Source organism: Rhinopithecus roxellana, chromosome 2 (genome assembly GCF_007565055.1).
Source record: "Rhinopithecus roxellana isolate Shanxi Qingling chromosome 2, ASM756505v1, whole genome shotgun sequence".
Lineage (NCBI taxonomy): Eukaryota > Metazoa > Chordata > Mammalia > Primates > Cercopithecidae > Rhinopithecus > Rhinopithecus roxellana.
The window spans coordinates 140607608-140625515 of record NC_044550.1 but is presented as its reverse complement, the minus strand read 5'-3'; the positions used below and the strand labels follow the sequence as shown (position 1 = coordinate 140625515).

Below are 17908 nucleotides of genomic sequence, written 5' to 3'. Positions count from 1 at the left end.
TTAGTCAAGATTTTTATATTTTGAAGCCATGTTATTAGGTGCATACAAATATAGAAATATTACATTTTGGCGATCATTAAAAAGTCAGGAAACAGCAGATGCTGGAGAGGATGTGGAGAAATAGGAACACTTTTACACTGTTGGTGGGACTGTAAACTAGTTCAACCATTGTGGAAGACAGTGTGACGATTCCTCAAGGATCTAGAACTAGAAATACCATTTGACCCCAGCCATCCCATTACTGGGTATATACCCAAAGGATTATAAATCATGCTGCTATAAAGACACATGCACACGTATGTTTATTGCGGCACTATTCACAATAGCAAATACTTGGAAGCAACCCAAATGTCCATCAATGACAGAACGGATTAAGAAAATGTGGCACATATACACCATGGAATACTATGCAGCCAAAAAAAGATGAGTTCATGTCCTTTGTAGGGACATGGATACAGCTGGAAACCATCATTCTCAGCAAACTATCGCAAGAACAGAACACCAAACACCACATGTTCTCACTCATAGGTGGGAACTGAACAATGAGATCACTTGGACACAGGAAGGGGAACATCACACACCGGGGCCTGTCATGGGGTGGGGGGAGGGGGAGGGATAGCATTAGGAGATATACCTAATGTAAATGACGAGTTAATGGGTGCAGCACACCAACATGGCACATGTATACATATGTAACAAACCTGCACATTGTGCACATGTACCCTAGAACTTAAAGTATAACAAAAATTTAAAAAAATACTAAAAAGAAGAAATATTACATTTTTCTGTTGAATTGAACCTTTTATCGTTATGAAACATCCTACTTTATCTTTTTAACTTAAAACCTACTATATGATATTGATGTAATTTTCTTTTGGTTAGTCTTTCCATGGCGCGCGCGCGCGCGCACACACACACACACACACACACACACACACACATATATACACACATATATATACATAAAAGTATATATGTGTGTGTGTATATATATATATACTTTTATGATTTTGCTCTTAACCGATTTATGCCCTTTCCTTTAAAGGGAACTCCTGCAAACTGCATACAGTTGAACCTGTGTTTAATAGGAAGGTTTAGATTATTTACAGTGAATAAAATAGTTGGGTCATCTTTCTACTTGTTTCATCTATTCTTCAGTCTTCCTTTCAAAATTAGTCATATTTTCTTGAATCTTTGCATGTCTTGTAATTTTCACTGTATTCTGAACTTCATTTTTAAAATAATGGTTGTTTAGGGTTTCCTTTCCTATGTTAGACTGATAGGGCAATGAGAGGCTTATCACATTCCCATTAGTAACTGAACGGGGCTGGGGCTAGGTTGCAGTTTTAGATTGAGTTTACTTTGAATTAAAATGCCTCAAAGGCAACACCAGTTAAATATTTGTGCTACATTCTAGTGGACTTCGTCTCCAGTACCCAAAGATATTATTGGAGACTTTATTCTGCCTTTCCATCCCAGCTTCCTAGCCTCCCACGTTGCTCAATTCTCTGCAAATATCTCATGGAGAAAACTCCCAGTGATTTTGGGGTTCCTCTATCTGTAAAGCCAGCTTACCAAGAAATGACTCATTTCCTTCTGGAAATTGACTGTGCCTAATCCCGTTTGTCTCCACAGCCCTACTATCTTTTTAAAAATACGATGTTTACATTTTACCTTTTTAAAAAGTTGTTGCTGGCCTACTTAGAAGTCCTTTGGACTATAGCTATAAAAGTGAACATTTTTCTTTACCAATTAAATTATAAAGAGACTGAGTACTCTCCCATTCACATTTTCTCTGTGATTCTTTTTATCATATAAAAATATGCTTTCTTACACCAACTAAGCTTAAGCTACGGAAATAGCTTATATGTTAGTAAAAGTTTACTGTGGAAATACTTAATATATTAGCAATAATTAATTCAACGGCCCTCTTGGCTTTCACCAGACAATTAAATATTGTTGAGAAGAAAGCTAATCTTCCATGTTTGTCCATTCTAAAACTCTTTTGGTGATATCAAGTCACTAATTATTGAAACCTATTTCAGAGCTATGATAACTGGTTGATTTCAACTGGACAAACATTTTTATAAGTATAGAAATCTTTGTTTCTCTGGACTATATGAGGAAAATACCTGGAAAATCTGAGGCTTTAGATTTTTATTTAAATAAAATTTGTAAGAAAGATCTTTTTAAGCTAGATTGTTTAATTTAGATGAATTTCCAGTTCAAATTGATGACTATTTTCCCATTTTAAAATATATTTTGGTTGGTAGAACTGTACTTATAAAGGTTAGAACTAATTGATACAACCCCCGCCCCCCACACTTTAAAATACAAATGAAAATTAAGTACTTATTTTAATTTTTCATGTGTGTATTTTGTTTTGTATACCTAAAATGATAAAACAAACATATTGGAATATGGATAAATGTGAAATACTTTCCAAAGCCAAGTGGTTTAAAAAATACTGTAATTATTTCAAATGATTTATGAAATCTTATCCTATAGTTTTCTTCTACTGAAAATTATTTAAAGAAACTAAACCGTAAGGAGACATAATTTAACCTGAAGGAGAGTGGTGAGAAGGAACTGACCTATATGCTGTAAGTTTGAGTGTCACTCAATGATATGCAAAAATAGAATGTTAGTCTTTGTCAGTTACAGCTACACATTTTGTCTTGTCTTTGCTCTTCTGCCTAGTGAAAAAACAAACTTGCTGAATAACAACAGATTTCACAGTTCAGTCCCTTAAGTTGTCATATTTTTGGTTTAAAATATGGCCCAGTTCAAAGTGTAGCTCTCTGGGCTTCTTTCTTCTCACTTTGTGCATGCTGGGCTTAGAGTCCACTGCCAGGAGCTGCCTGTGGTGGGTATGAGCATGACCCGTTCTCTGTTCCCTGCTAGCTGTGCCACTGATGGCAGTGTGTGTGTGTGTGTGTGTGTGTGTGTGTGTGTAAGTGGAGGTAGAAGTCTGCTTTGACATATGCTTACACTCAAGCAACAATGGTGATATGCACATTCTTTGGTCTCTGCTGCTTCTTTACCCAATGCTGATAGATTGTGTTTGTTTATATGTGTGTAATCTTATAGCCCTGATGAGGATGCTGTATGAGTGTCAGCTCACTGAGAGCTCAGGGAGTTGACAAAGCATACTGCAGGCAAGATTCCTTTTGTCCTGATTCTAAGACATGGGAACACCCCTCTAAATGTGAAGTCAAGGAAGAACCTCTTACCTGCCTCCATCAGTGGTAATTGGTGCTCCTCTCATTGCATGCATGGTATCAGGCTTGGGTCTCCTAGGGTCACCTGCCAATGCTTCTCCGACAGCAAATTTCCACCTCATCCACACTGTGGATTGAGGAACTGTAGTGAGATGCTATGAGCATCCTCCAGGGATGCCACACACGTGGTGGGATGGGGATGGATTCTCCAATACTGTAACTAAGGTTTTCAAACTCTAGCTGCTCAAGACAGCACAGTGTAAGTTGTCTACTTTTGTTTGTGTTTGAGACAGAGTCTCGCTCTGTAGCCCAGGCTGGAATGCAGTGGTGTGATCTCGGCTCACTGCAACCTCTGCCTTCTGGGTCCTGGTTCAAGCAATTCTCCTGCCTCAGCCTCACCAGTAGCTGGGATTACAGGCACGCGCCACCATGCCCAGCTAATTTTTTTGTATTTTTAGTATTCTACTATAAATGGGATTTCACCATGTTGGCCAGGCTGGTCTTGAACTCCTGACCTCATGATCCACCTGCCTAAGCATTCCAAAGTGCTGGGATTACAGGCGTGAGCCACTGCGCCCAGCCATTTGCTTTTTATATGTATAATTTCAACTTTTATTTTAGATTCAGGGCATACATGTGCAGGTTACCTGACTGTATTGAATGATGCTGAGGTTTGGGATATGACTGATCCCATCACCCAGGTGCTCAGCATAGTATCGAATAGTTTTTCAACCCTTGCCCCCTCCCTCATTCCCTGTGCCACTGTTGGCAGCATGTGTGTGTGGCTGAGTGGTCCCCAGTTTCTACTGTTGCCATCTTTACGTCCATGAGTACCCAACTTTTGGTTCCCACTTATAAGTGAGAACATGTGGTAATTGGTTTTCTGTTCCTGAGTTGATTCACTTAGGAAATGGCCTCCAGCTTCATCCATGTTGCTACAAAGAACATAATTTCATTCTTTCCTATGGCTGTGTAGTATTCCATGGAGTTTATGTGCCACATTTTCTTTATCCAATCCACTAGACATGGACACCTAGATTGATTCTTTGCTATTGTGCTGTGATGAACCTGTGAGTGCATGTGTCTTTTTGGTAGAAAGACTTATTATTTTTTGTTTTGATATATACCCAATCATGAAATTGCTGGGTTGAATGGTAGTTCTAAGTTCTTTCAGAAATCTCCAAACCACTTTTCACACAGTGGCTGTACTAATTTACATTTCCACCAACAATGTATAATCATTCCCTTTTCCCTACAGTCTCACCAGAATCTGTTGTTTTCTGAGTTTTTAATAATAGTCATCCTGACTAGTGTGAGATGGTATCTCATTGTGGTTTTGATTTGCATTCCACTGATGATTAGTGTTGATAAGCATTTTTTTCATATGTTTGTGGGCCACTTGTATGTCTTCTTTTGAGAAGTGTCTGTTCATATCTTTTGCCTATTTTTTAATGGGCTTTTCTTTTTGCTCATTCCATTATTTAAGTTCCTTATAGATTCCAGATATTAGACATTGGTCAGATGCATAGTTTTTGAACATTTTCTCCCATTCTGTACATTGTCTGGTTAAACTGTTAATAGTTTCTTTTGCTGCGCAGAAGCTCTTTAGTTTTATTAGGTACCACTTGTCAATTTTTGTTTGTGTTGCAGCTGTTTTTGAGGACTTAGTAATAAATTATTTCCCAAGGCCGACGTCCAGAATGATATTTCCTAGGTTTTATTCTGGGATTATTACAGTTTGAGGTCTTACATTTAAACCTTTAATCCATCTTGAGTTAATTTTTGTATATGGTGAAGGATAGGGGTCCAATTTCATTCTTCTCCATATGGCTAGATAGCTATCTCATTATAATTTATTGAAAAGAAAATCTTTCCCCATTGTTTATTTTTGTCAACTTTGTCAAAGATCAGATGGCTGTAGGTGTGCAGCTTTATTTCTGGGTTCTCCACTTTGTTCTGTTCATCTATGTGTCTGTTTTTGTACCAGCACCATGCTGTTTGGGTTACTGTAGCCTTATAGCATAGTTTGAAGCTGGATAATGTGATGCCTCCAGCTTTGTTCTTTTTGGTTATCATTGCTTTGGCTATGCACACTCTTTTTTGGTTCCATATAAATTTTAGGATAGTTTTTTCTAGTTCCGTGAAAAATGACACTGGTAGTTTGATAGAAATAGCATTAAATATATAGATTGCTTTGGGCAGAATGAACATTTTAATGAATTGATTCTTCCAATCCAGAGTATGGAATGTTTTTCCATTTGTTTGTGTCATCTGTGAATTCTTTTGGTAGTGTTTTGTAGTTCTCCTTGTAGAGATCTTTCACTTCCTTGGTTAGATGTGTTCCTAGGTATTTTGTTTTTTTTTGTGGTTATAGTAAATAGAATTGCATTCTTGATTTATTTGGCTTTCAGCTTGAACGTTACGGGTGTATAGAAATGTTACTCATTTTTGTACATAGATTTTGTATCCTGAAACTTTACTGAAATTGTTTATCAGTTCTGGGAGCCCTTTGGAAGAGTCTTTATGATTTCCTAGGTATAGAATCACATCATACATGAAGAGAGACAGTATCACTTCTTCTTTTCCTATTTTAATGCCTTTTATTTTCTTCTCTTGCCTGATTGCTCTAGCTAGCACTTCCAGTACTGTGTTGAATAGGAGTGGTGAGAGTGGGTATTCTTATATTGTTCCGGTACTTAAGGGAAATACTTCCAGTTCTTGCCCATTCAGCATGATGTTGGCTGTGGGTTTGTCATAGATGGCTCTTATTATTTTGAGGTATTTTCCTTCAATGTCTTGTTTTTACTGAGGGTTATCATGAAGGAATGTTTATTGAAAGTTTTTTCCATGTCTATGGAGATGATCATATGGTTTTTGTTTTTAACTCTGTTTATGTGGGTTTCTCACATTTATTGGTTTGCGTATGTTGAACCAACCTTGCATCCCAGAAATTAAACCTACTTGATCATGGTGACTTAACTTTTTGATGTGCTGTTGCATCTGGTTTACTAGTATTCTGTTGAGGATTTTTGCATCTATGTTCATCAGGAATATTTGCCTGTAGTTTTCTTTTTTTCATTGTGTCTTTGCCAGGTTTTGTCTTTTGCCAGGTATCAAGGTGATGCTGGTTTTTAAGAATGAGTTGGGCAGCAGATCCTTCTCCTTAAGTTTTTGGAATAGTTTCACTATAATAGGTATCAGCTCTGCTTTGTGTATCTGGTAGAATTTGTCTGTGAATGTATCTGGTTCTGGGCTTTCTTTTTTTGGTTGGCAGATTTATTACTGATTCAGTTTTGGACCTCAATATTGGTTTGCTTAGGGTTTCAATTCCTAGTTCAATATTGGGAGATTGTGTTTCCAGGAATTTGTCCATTTCCTCTAGATTTGCTAGTTTGTGTGCATAGGTGTGTTTATAATAGTCCCTGAGGATCTTCTGTATTTCTGTGGGATCGGTTGTAATGTCACCTTTGTTGTTTCTGATTGAAGTCACCTACTTCTGTCAACTTCTGACAAGAGGCAGGCCTGTATTCAGGGTCCAGGATCAATGCTCAAACTCTATAAGCAATTCTTTTGGGTACTCCACATTTGGAGCAATGACAAGAAGAAAACCCCCTCTTCCCTATAAATAGGCATCATGGAGAAGGATGGGGATGAGATAATGAGAGAATTAGCATCACATGACCTCTGCTGTCTCCAAAAGGCCATACTCCTCTCCTGCTACAAAAGGATTTTCTATGGAGTAGGGAATGCAACAAGTAGGTGTGGGAGATTCTGTTGAACTTTCCACATTTTGCAAAGGCTGAAGCAATTTTTTACACCTAAAAGGTGATGAAGATGATTTTGTTACTCAGCTGTGAGTTGTCTCCCTGCTAGGGGCAGCCCTGGTCAGAATCCCTCCTTGGGGATAGGTAAAGCTTTTAGTCAGTAAATGTGATCAAATTCATATCTAGAAAAATAAAATAAATATGTACCATATGTATTTTACAAATGTTACATTTTATTAATATACACATAAGAATGAATTAAAATCTTTTAACATTTGACTGTCTGAATAAAGCCTTAATACTTTTTTCATTATTATTGGTGTTTTCAAAGGGAAAAATTATAATAGTACATAAATGCCTAATATACATGAAAACTTTTTATTCTCATTTGAAAATAACGTAAGTCAGAGTTTAAGTTATTTGGTCTAAAATTACTGGTTGTTAGCCTTTTATGGGTTTACAAAGAATTCATACATATATCATCACATTTGGTCCCCACAACAACCTTTTGAAATTGATTCAAAATTTGCTTTTAGTTTATTATTATTTTCCCATACTTATAGATGTGATCATTAAAGCACAATTAAGTTAGTGACTTGTCCCCTGAGAACCAGGGCTCTTACTTGATTATAAAATCAAAATTCTGGGCTCTTCCCACTGTACTTGCCTCTCTCTACACATGTATTCAAATGTTGTTCTTCTTGGTAAGATGACGTATGCTTTACAATATGTCTCCCAAGCTAGTCCTTTGAGAGCAGGACCAGACATATTCCAGGCCCCGTCACTCTAGCACCCTCATCTCTTTGTGGTCAAAAACGTGTGTAAAACAGCTGTCCAGAATTACCGCACAGCTTGCATGTCAGTGGAACCTCGGGTCATTGTCTAAATGGCAACTTTTAGGGGATGAAGTCGAAAAAGGCCAAGCACGAACAATACTGAAGACCAAGTTCCCTTTGGACCTCAATTCCCTGAGTGTTTAAAAGGAAAGCTTCATCCTGTCCTTAATTTATTTGGATCTAACATAAAGGCTAAAGTCTGTGAAGCCTTTGAAGATAGAAAAACATTTTTTTTTTCTTCCATTCGGCAGTGGTGAATTTCCTTGCCAAAGACTTCAGCATTAGGGGAAGTATTATGCTAAGCTCTGCATCCCACAGGGGTCATCATGACTTCCAGAAATATCCACAAGGGAGCACTGGGTGAGGAAACTCGAGCTAAAAAGTAACACACACATGCCAGTTGTTACCACAGTTACAACAGGAAAGGCCATAAAAGGTGTACTTTTATTTTGTTTCTATAAGCAGTGAGATATAAGCCTTGTGTGATTCAGGATCACTGGGGTGAATAATCCTAGCTCTATCTGTAGGGTTTTGTCATGGTTTCCCTGAGTTTAAACATGTAACAGGGCAGCAGAAGGAGGGATAAATGATTTGTGTATGCTCAATCAAGATGTTGCTACCGTTCTATCAGCTAACCTTTGCTCTCACAACCTGCATAAACTTGCAGTCTTTATTTATTCTCCTACCAGCAAATTACTGGAATTCAGAGTCATATCTAATTTTAGTTAGCTTAGGGATGGCACTCGACAGGGTTATGAAAGGGGGAGAACATCTCTCTCATTCCTGAATTTCCGAGCCTGGATTATGGTAAAGCTGTGGAGATCACAGTAATTGAGATTTCCCAGGACACTCCCTTAGCGGGTTATGCTTCCCAAATCTGGCTTTCTAAGCATAACGGAATCTGGCCTAACCTGTCTTCCAATATTTGAGTCTGTTCCACAGCACCCCTGTCAGAGTGGTTTGTGTTCTTCACTTTGGTAAAACCTTTTTTCGTGACGCGTCACTACAGTTTGAGCCAGGTGATTTCATCTTTAGACAGCTATGATAGATAATAACGATACAATAAGAAACAATCAACACTTTTTAACGGGTTACTATGTGTGAAATACTATAAAAGTGCCTGTAATTTCATTTGATTCTCAGAATGACCCAGTGAGGAAGATAACTATTATTATCACTTCCATTTTACAGACAAAAATCTAAGGCTTAGAATAGTGAAGCAACTCCTGCAGTGCCGCACAGATATGAAATGTCAGGTCAGAACCCAGGGAAACTGGATCCAAAAACCTGAGAGAAAGCTATATCCTTTAACTTCTTCACCCAAAGCTGAAATCTGCTTCCTCGCTCCATCCTCCGATGACCCATGGAAAAAATATCTCTTCCACTACTTGTTCTTCAGATACTTAATCCAACTTTCAGGCCTTTTTTTGCATTCTTTTCAGGACACAGGACACTGTTTTCAGGTGTTCATTCCCCAAATCCCCTAAACCATGTATTTTTCTCATTTGGCTTATTGTAGTAGCTGTCTAAAGGTCTGGCTGCTCTGTCTCCTCTTCCTCACCCAGCCGCCAAGGCCATGCTTAAAATACAAGTCAAATCACCTCATTCCTCTGCTCAGAACACTTCTGCAGTTTTTCCTGTCACTCAAGGTAAAACCTTAAGTCAACCTGAAGATTATAGAATTGTCTTACTGACATTACCTTTCCAAAATCGATGGTTCCCAATTATGCTGAGCCATAACAATAGTTTTCTTACTCTTAAAAATAAAAGATGACAAGGCCCCATGATATGTCCCCCACATCCCATGCCCTCCTCCCTATTCAGACTTGTTCCAGGCACAGAGGCCTGCTTGCTGTTCCCTGAACATGCCAACCCCTCTTCCTGGAATACCTGACTTGGAATATCCACATCTGGTTTTTTCCTGCCCCTCTTTCCATCTCCCCTTCAGAGTCACCTTATCAGTGAGGCCTTCTCTGACTGCTTTATCTTAAGTAGCAAATCTCTCCCCTTGCTGGTATTCTCTCTTTTCTTTCATTTCTCTATTTTTCTCCGTAGCACTTATCACCATCTGACTTACTGTTTATCTTACTTATTTGGTTTTTGCCTGCCCTCTCCCCCTTCCACCCACATTAGAATGTAAGCTCCAGGAAAGCAAAAAATTTTATCTTCTTAGTTCAGTTCTAAGGTTGAATCATAAGGAACTGGCCCACAAAATAACAATTTTGTATGAGTCAACCTACCATACCCCCAGCACTTAAGAGCAGCCCTTGGCACACAGTAGCACTCAAGTAGTTAGTGAGTAAATAACTTACCTATATATGGAATACTACAAACATTATCTGATACAGCCTTTATACACTTTACTAGCCTGGGTAAGAAATTTACCATCAGCTGGTCAGATTTGTGATACCATCTCTGTAGGTCTTTCTGATCCTATGTAGAGCCAAACATAGATGGATATGCAAATAAATATTGAGAACACTTTTGCTGATATATTGAACCTAGTTTTTAACAGTACGATGTGATATTTTTTTCATAGCACTCACTAGTAATTTTAACACTCATCTGTCAGTCTTAGAGCAACCTATGTTCAAAAGGGCAACTTCCCTTATCGATTGGTAGGATCTGCTTGGATTCAAGGTTAAGTCTTTCTTAAGCTAAATTAAGGCAGTGATTTTGCACAATCATCTGCCATAGTATGGCCTATTTATCTTACTACCACTGTGCTTACACAGAGGAGTGAGTATTCTTTAGAAAATAATGATGAATTAATAATAATGTTCCACTTGAAATCTCTCTGTTGATCTTTAGCTTATAATGAAGACGTAGCCGAAAATTATTGTAGAAAGAAACTTTTTCACAGGGCATCATTTGCTACTGGTAGATGAGACACAGTATATTTGATTCACTTTAACAATGTTTCAGTCATTTTGTTAAAAACTGCCAGAAATTCTAGTGTTAACAAATAGAAGCACTATGATGGAATAGATTATAGAATTAGATAAGAAAACCTAGGATAAAGATTGTAGGCCGAAAGAGTAATCCTTATTGGTGATCACAAGGTGTTGTAGAAATCGTCAAACCCAAGTCATCCCTTTGATTACCATTTCAAATTATTCACCGTTAATTTGCAGCACTTCTTAAGAAAAGTTGAAGCTTTTTGTTCTCACAGATTGAGAGCCAGGAGACAGCTTAAAATGTTTAAACAGACATAAAAAAGTTTTTTCTCCCTTCATTTAAAAAGCCCCTTATGAATCACAAATCAGCAATAATTCTCACATTCATCTAAAAGTTAATATAAAGCATTAGTTTTTTTATACCCACAACAAAACATGGACCTGCAGAAGTTTTCAAGCAATCCTCCAGCAGCTTCATGCGGGTCTTCTGGAGCTCTGGGCTGTCCCAGTCATCTTCTTCCACTCCCCAGTACAGATCTATGACCTGGGGACAAATGGATGAAGAGCATTAATTTACCTGTGGGCTTTGTTCTTATTTACAATGTCAAGCTAATGTGACTTTTAACATCTCTCTTTGCAGCATGTTTTCTCTTACAGAGCAGAGATGATTTTTAAGATCCATTTAAAGAGATTTTTCATTCCATGATGGGTTGGGAATGAACCTTATAATTTCTTATTTTGTTTCTGATTACACTACTGACATGGGCCCAGAGGAAATGAAATGCTAACTGTTGAAGGTTTTGGAGCATGGGCCTTTGTTGTCTTGAAATGGAAACAGAATTTTAAGGTTTGAAGCAGCTGGGATGAGGTTACCATAGTACTTGAGACAATTAAATCACCATACGTATATAATGTTACCATAAGTATTAATATGAGAAAGGAAAACCATAACAAGTATTACTATACACTGACTGTAAGTCAAACACCTACATTTCTTTAAAAAAAAAAAGCCCTGTCATTATCACACTTTAGCATATGAGGAGAGATATTTTGCTTATGTCTGTTTTATCTGTAAGTAGTTCGGCTTTCATCAACATATATCTGAAAAACATGTACTGGCAAAAATGAAAGGTATGCCTTACAGAAAAGCGAGGATAATAGGATCCTCTATCTCCCTACTTCAAAGACTACTAAGGAAGATTCTGGCAGTCTATAACAAACTTTTACAAGTTTGCTCTTTGAAAAGTGCTATGGAGAGCATCCTGGGTTTTATTACCTTCACTCAACTGCTATCTGCATAAAGTAAATGTTCCCAGTTGTAGCTTTGAAAATTTCTTTTCCTTTCCTTGCTTCCCACAAGCCGAAACAAGACCCTCCCTACTCTTTTCCTCCTGCTTGCATGGCATTTGGTGAGATGGAAGCTCAGAGTATGGGTCCTCCCTTGTGGCCCCAGCAGATCTTGGGGACTTTGTGTGCTTCCCATTTCTTGGCTATGGGCTCCCACAGATCTGGATTGTTCCAGGTCTTTGTCTAAGTGCATTTGAGTGTTTAAGAAGGCTGATAGATAAATGGCAGCTCTTTAAAAAATATTCTCATGGCCCATTCCATGGGTTTCATCATATAGGAAAATATCAGCATTTTGATTTTGGGGGCTCTATGCTTTAATCTATCTTACAAAGTTTAATCACACAGTACGAAGAAAGGGGACATCAAAGAAGGTAACTTCATTATCCAATTTGACAGCCTCTAGCTGGGGCTACTTAAAAAGTAAAAATAAATGGGTAAAAATTAAAAAATTCAGTTCCTCAAGTGCTCAGCAGCCCCATACTGGTTCTCATGTTGGACAGAGGAGATACAGAGTATTTCACATCACAGTAAGTTCCACTGGACAGAGCTGTAAATTACTGAGCTTCAGAAGGGCCCAGAAATTATCTAGTAATAAAAGAATAAACAGGGCTATAAAATAGTCTAATTTGTTAAATACCGGACAGCCCACAATTTGCAAAGGGTCATGTTTCCAGAAAATGAAAAAATAAAGAAAATATTTATGGCTTATCTGTTGTTAATCTTTCTAGGTGTTTTCTATGCCACAGAGTACCTTTTGGTAAATTAATATCCTGCCACACTAGGATTTGTTTCTAATGTTTTAGAATACAAAAGATGAACTTTTCCACCTCACCATCCTTGCGAAGGATATCCCAGAGCTGCTGCAAATGCTGAGAACGTGTCTCCCTCAGGGGAAGCAGAATCCCCTTCACATGCTAATCTGGTCTCCTGTTCTGAGAAGGACAATAATAGCCTTGGTTGAACAATGGGTTAAGAAAAGCTGGTAAGTAGACTGCCTCTCTAGGTTCCTCCTCTCTAGGCAGGGTATCTCTGAAAGAAAGGCAGCAGCCCCAGTCAGGGACTTATAGATAAAACTCCCAACTCCCTGGGACAGAGTGCCTGGGGGAAGGGGCGGCAGTGGGCACAGCTTCAGCAGACTTAAATGTTCCTGCCTATCAGCTCTGAAGAGAGCAGCGGATCTCCCAGCACAGAGCTCAAGCTCTGCTAAGGGACAGGCTGCCTCCTCAGGTCGGTCCCTGACCCCCATGCCTCCTGACTGGGAGAAACCTCCCAGCAGGGGTCGACAGACATCTCATACAGGAGAGCTCCGGCTGTCATCTGGTTGGTGCCTCTCTGCAAAGAAGCTTCCAGAGGAAGGAACAGGCAGCAATCTTTGCTGTTCTGCAGCCTCTGCTGGTGACACCCAGGCAAAAAGCGTTTGGAGTGGACCTCCAGCAAACTCCAGGAGACCTGCAGCAGAGGAGCCTGAGTGTTGGAAGGAAAACTAACAAACAGAAAGGAATAGCAACAACATCAACAAAAAGGATGTCCACACCAAAACCCCATCCTAAGGTTGCCAGCATCAAAGATCAAAGGTAGATAAATCCATGAAGATGAGGAAAAAACCAGTGCAAAAACCCGATAATTCCAACAACCGGAATGCCTCTTCTCCTCCAAAGGATCACAACTCCTTGCCAGCAAGGGAACAAAACTGGACAGAGAATGAGTTTGATGAATTGACAGAATTGGGCTTCAGAAGATGGGTAATAACAAACTCCACCGAGCTAAAGGAGCATATTCCAACCTAATGCAAAAAAGCTAAGAACCTTGATAAAAAGTTACAGGAACTGCTAACTAGAATAACCAGTTTAGAGAAGAACATAAATAACCTGATGGAACTGAAAAACACAGCATGAGAACTTCGTGAAGCATACACAAGTATCAATAGCTGAATCAATTAAGCGGAAGAAAGGATATCAGAGATTAAGATCAACTTAATGAAATAAAGCACGAAGACAAGATTAGAGAAAAAAAGAATGAAAATAAATGAACAAAGCCTCCAAGAAATATGGGACTATGTGAAAAGACCAAACCTAAGTTTGATTGGTGTATCTGAAAAGTGACGGGGAGAGTGGAACCAAGTTGGAAAACACTCTTTAGGATATTATCCAGGAGAACTTCCCCAACTGGTAAGACAGGCCAATATTCAAATTCAGGAAATACAGAGAACACCACACAGAAACTCCTCGAGACGAGAAACCCAAAGACACATAATCATCAGATTCACCAAAGTTGAAACAAAGGAAAAAATGTTAGGGGCAGCTAGAGAGAAAGGGCAGGAAAGGGAAGCCCATCAGAATAACAGCAGATGTCTCTGTAGAAACCCTACAAACCAGAAGAGAGTGGGGGGCCAATATTCAACATTCTTAAAGAAAAGAATTTCCAACCCAGAATTTCATATCCAGCCAAACTAAGCTTTAAAAGCAAAGGAGAAATAAAATCCTTTATGGACAAGCAAATGCTGAGAGAGTTTGTCTCTACCTGGCCTGCCTTACAAGAGCCCCTGAAGGAAGCATTAAATATGGAAAGGAAAAACCAGTACCACTGCAAAAACATACCAAATTGTAAAGACAATCGACACTATGACGAAACTGTATCTATCAACTAATGGGCAAAATAACCAGCTAGCATCATAACGACAGGATGAAATTCACATATAACGATATTAGTCTTAAATATAAATGGGCTAAATGCCCCAATTAAAAGACACAGGTTAGCAAATTGGATAAAGTGTCAAGACCCATCAGTGTGCTATATTCAGGAGACCCATCTCATGTGCAAAGACACACATAGGCTCAAAATAAAGGAATGGAGGAATATTTACCAAGCAAATGGAAAGCAAAAAATAAAAGCAATCCTAGTCTCTGATAAAACAGACTTTAAACCAACAAAAATCAAAATAGACAAGGGCATTACATAATGGTAAATGGATCAATGCAAGAAGAGCTAACTATCCTAAATATATATGCACCCAATACAGGAGCACCCAGATTCATAAAGCAAGTTCTTAGAGGCCTACAAAGAGACTTAGACTCCCACATAATAATAGCAGGAGTCTTTAACATCCCTCTGTCAATATTAGACAGATGAACAACACAGAAAATTAACAAGGATATTCAGGACTTGAACTCAGCTCTGGACCAGGGGACTTAATAGACATTTGCAAAACTCTTCACCCCAAATCAACAGAATATACATTCTTCTCAGCACCTCATCGCACTTATTCTAAAATTGACCACATAATTGGAAGCGAAACACTCCTCAGAAAATGCAAAACAACGGAAATCATAACAGTCTCTCAGACCACAGTGCAATCAAATTAGAACTCAAGATTATGAAACTCACTCAAAACCACACAACTACATAGAAACTGAACAAACTACTCCTGAATGACTACTATGTAAATAATGAAATGAAGGCAGAAATAAAGATGTTCTGTGAAACCAATGAGAACGAAGACACAATGTACCAGAATCTCTGGGACACAGCTAAAGCAGTGTTTAGAGGGAAATTTATAGCATTAAAATGTACACAGGAGAAAGCAGGAAAGATATAAAATTGACACCCTAACATCACAGGTAAAAGAACTAGAGAAGGAAGAGCAAACAAATTCTAAAGCTAGCAGAAGACAAGAAATAACTAAGATCAGAGCAGAACTGAAGGAGACAGAGACACAAAAATCTCTTAAAAAAATCAATGAATCCAGGAGTTGTTTTCTGGAAAAGATTAACAAAATTGATAGACTGCTAGCCAGATTAATAAAAAAGAAAAGAGAGAAGAATCAAACAGACACAATAAAAAATGATAAAAGGGATATCACCACTGATCCCACAGAAATACAAACTACCATCAGAGAATACTATAAACACCTCTATGCAAATAAACTAGAAAATCTAGAAGAAATGGATAAATTCCTGGACACATACAGCCTCCCAAGTGTAAACCAGGAAGAAGTCGAATCCCTCAATAGACCAATAACAGTTCTGAAATTGAGGCAGTAATTAATAACCTACGAGCCAAAAAAAAAAAGGAGTCCAGGACCAGATGGATTCACAGCTGGATTCTACTGGAGGTACAAAGGGGACCCGGTACTATTCCTTCTGAAACTATTCCAAACAACAGAAAAAGAGGGACTCCTCCTTAACTTATTTTATAAGGCCAGCATCATCCTGATACCAAAACCTGGCAGAGTCACAACAAAAAAAAGAAAAATTCATGCCAATATCCCTGATAGACATCAATGCAAAAATCATCAATAAAATACTGGCAAACCGAATCCAGCAACACATCAAAAAGCTTGTCCACCATGATCAAGTTGGCTTCATCCCTGGGATGCAAGGCTGGTTCAACATATGCAAATCAATGTAATCCATCACATAAACAGAACCAGTGTTGAAACCCATATGATTATCTCAATACATGCAGAAAAGGCCTTTGATAAAATTCAACACCCCTTTATGCTAAAAACACACAATAAACTAGGCATTGATTGAATGTATCTCAAAATAATAAGTGCTATTTATGACAAACCCACAGCCAATATCATACTGAATGGGCAAAAACTGGAAACATTCCCTTCGAAAACTGGCACAATACAAGGATGCTCACTCTCATCACTCCTACTCAACATAGCATTGGAAGTTCTGGACAGGGTAATCAGGCAAGAGAAAGAAATAAAGGGTATTCAAATAGGAAGAGAGGAGGTCCAATTGTCTCTGTTTGCAGAAGACATGATTGTATATTTAGAAAACTTCATTGTCTCAGCCCCAAAACTCCTCAAGCTGATAAGCAACTTCAGCAAAGCCTCAGGATACAAAATCAATGTGCAAAACTCACAAGCATTCCTATACACCAGTAACAGACAAACAGAGAGCCAAATCATGAGTGAACTCCCATTCACAATTGCTACTAAGAGAATAAAATACCTAAAAATACAACTTACAAGGGATGTGAAGGACCTCTTCAAGGAGAACTACAAATCACTGCTCAAGGAAATAAGAGAGAACACAAACAAATGGAAAACATCCCATGCTTATGGATAGGAAGAATCAATATCATAAAAAAGGCATACTGTCCAAAGTAATTTATAGATTCAATGCTATCCCCTTCAAGCTATCATTTACTTTCTTCACAGAATTAGAAAAAACTACTTTAAATTTCATATGCAACCAAAAAAGAGCCCATATAGCCAAGACAATCCTAAGCAAAAAGAACAAAGCTGGAAGCATTGTGCTACCTGACTTCAAACTATACTACAAGGCTACAGTAACCAAAACAGCATGGTATTGGTACCAAAACAGATATACAGACCAATGGAACAGAAAACAGGCCTCAGAAATAACGCCACACATCTACAACCATCTGATCTTTGACAAACATGACAAAAACAAGTAATGGGGAAAGGATTCCCTATTTAATAAATGGTGTTGGGAAAATTGGCTAGCCATATGCAGAAAACTGAAACTGGATCCCTTCCTTATACCTTATACAAAAATTAACTTAGATGTATTAAAGACTTAAATGTAAGACCTAAAACCATAAGAACTCTAGAATAAAACCTAGCCAATACCATTCAGGTCATAGGCATAGGCAAAGACTTCATGACTAAATCACCAAAAGCAATGGCAACAAAAGCCAAAATTGATAAATGGGATCTAATTAAACTGAAGAGCTTCTGTACAGCAAAAGAAACTATCATCAGAGTGAACAGGCAACCTACAGAATAGGAGAAACTTTTTGCAGTCTATCCATCTGACAAAGGGCTATCCAGCATCTATTAGGAACTTAAACAATCCTAATATCCA

At 38.2% G+C, this 17908-nt stretch overlaps 1 protein-coding gene across 1 annotated transcript in view; it reads right to left on the bottom strand.

Moving 5' to 3' along the window:
* NWD2 (NACHT and WD repeat domain containing 2) overlaps nucleotides 1–17908 on the bottom strand; it is a 227490-nt gene that overhangs the window by 103121 nt on the left and 106461 nt on the right. Inside the window, exon 3 of the mRNA XM_010365831.2 lies at nucleotides 11146–11262. Coding sequence (XP_010364133.1) covers nucleotides 11146–11262 — 117 coding nt within the window. The remainder of the gene's footprint in view (nucleotides 1–11145; nucleotides 11263–17908) is intronic.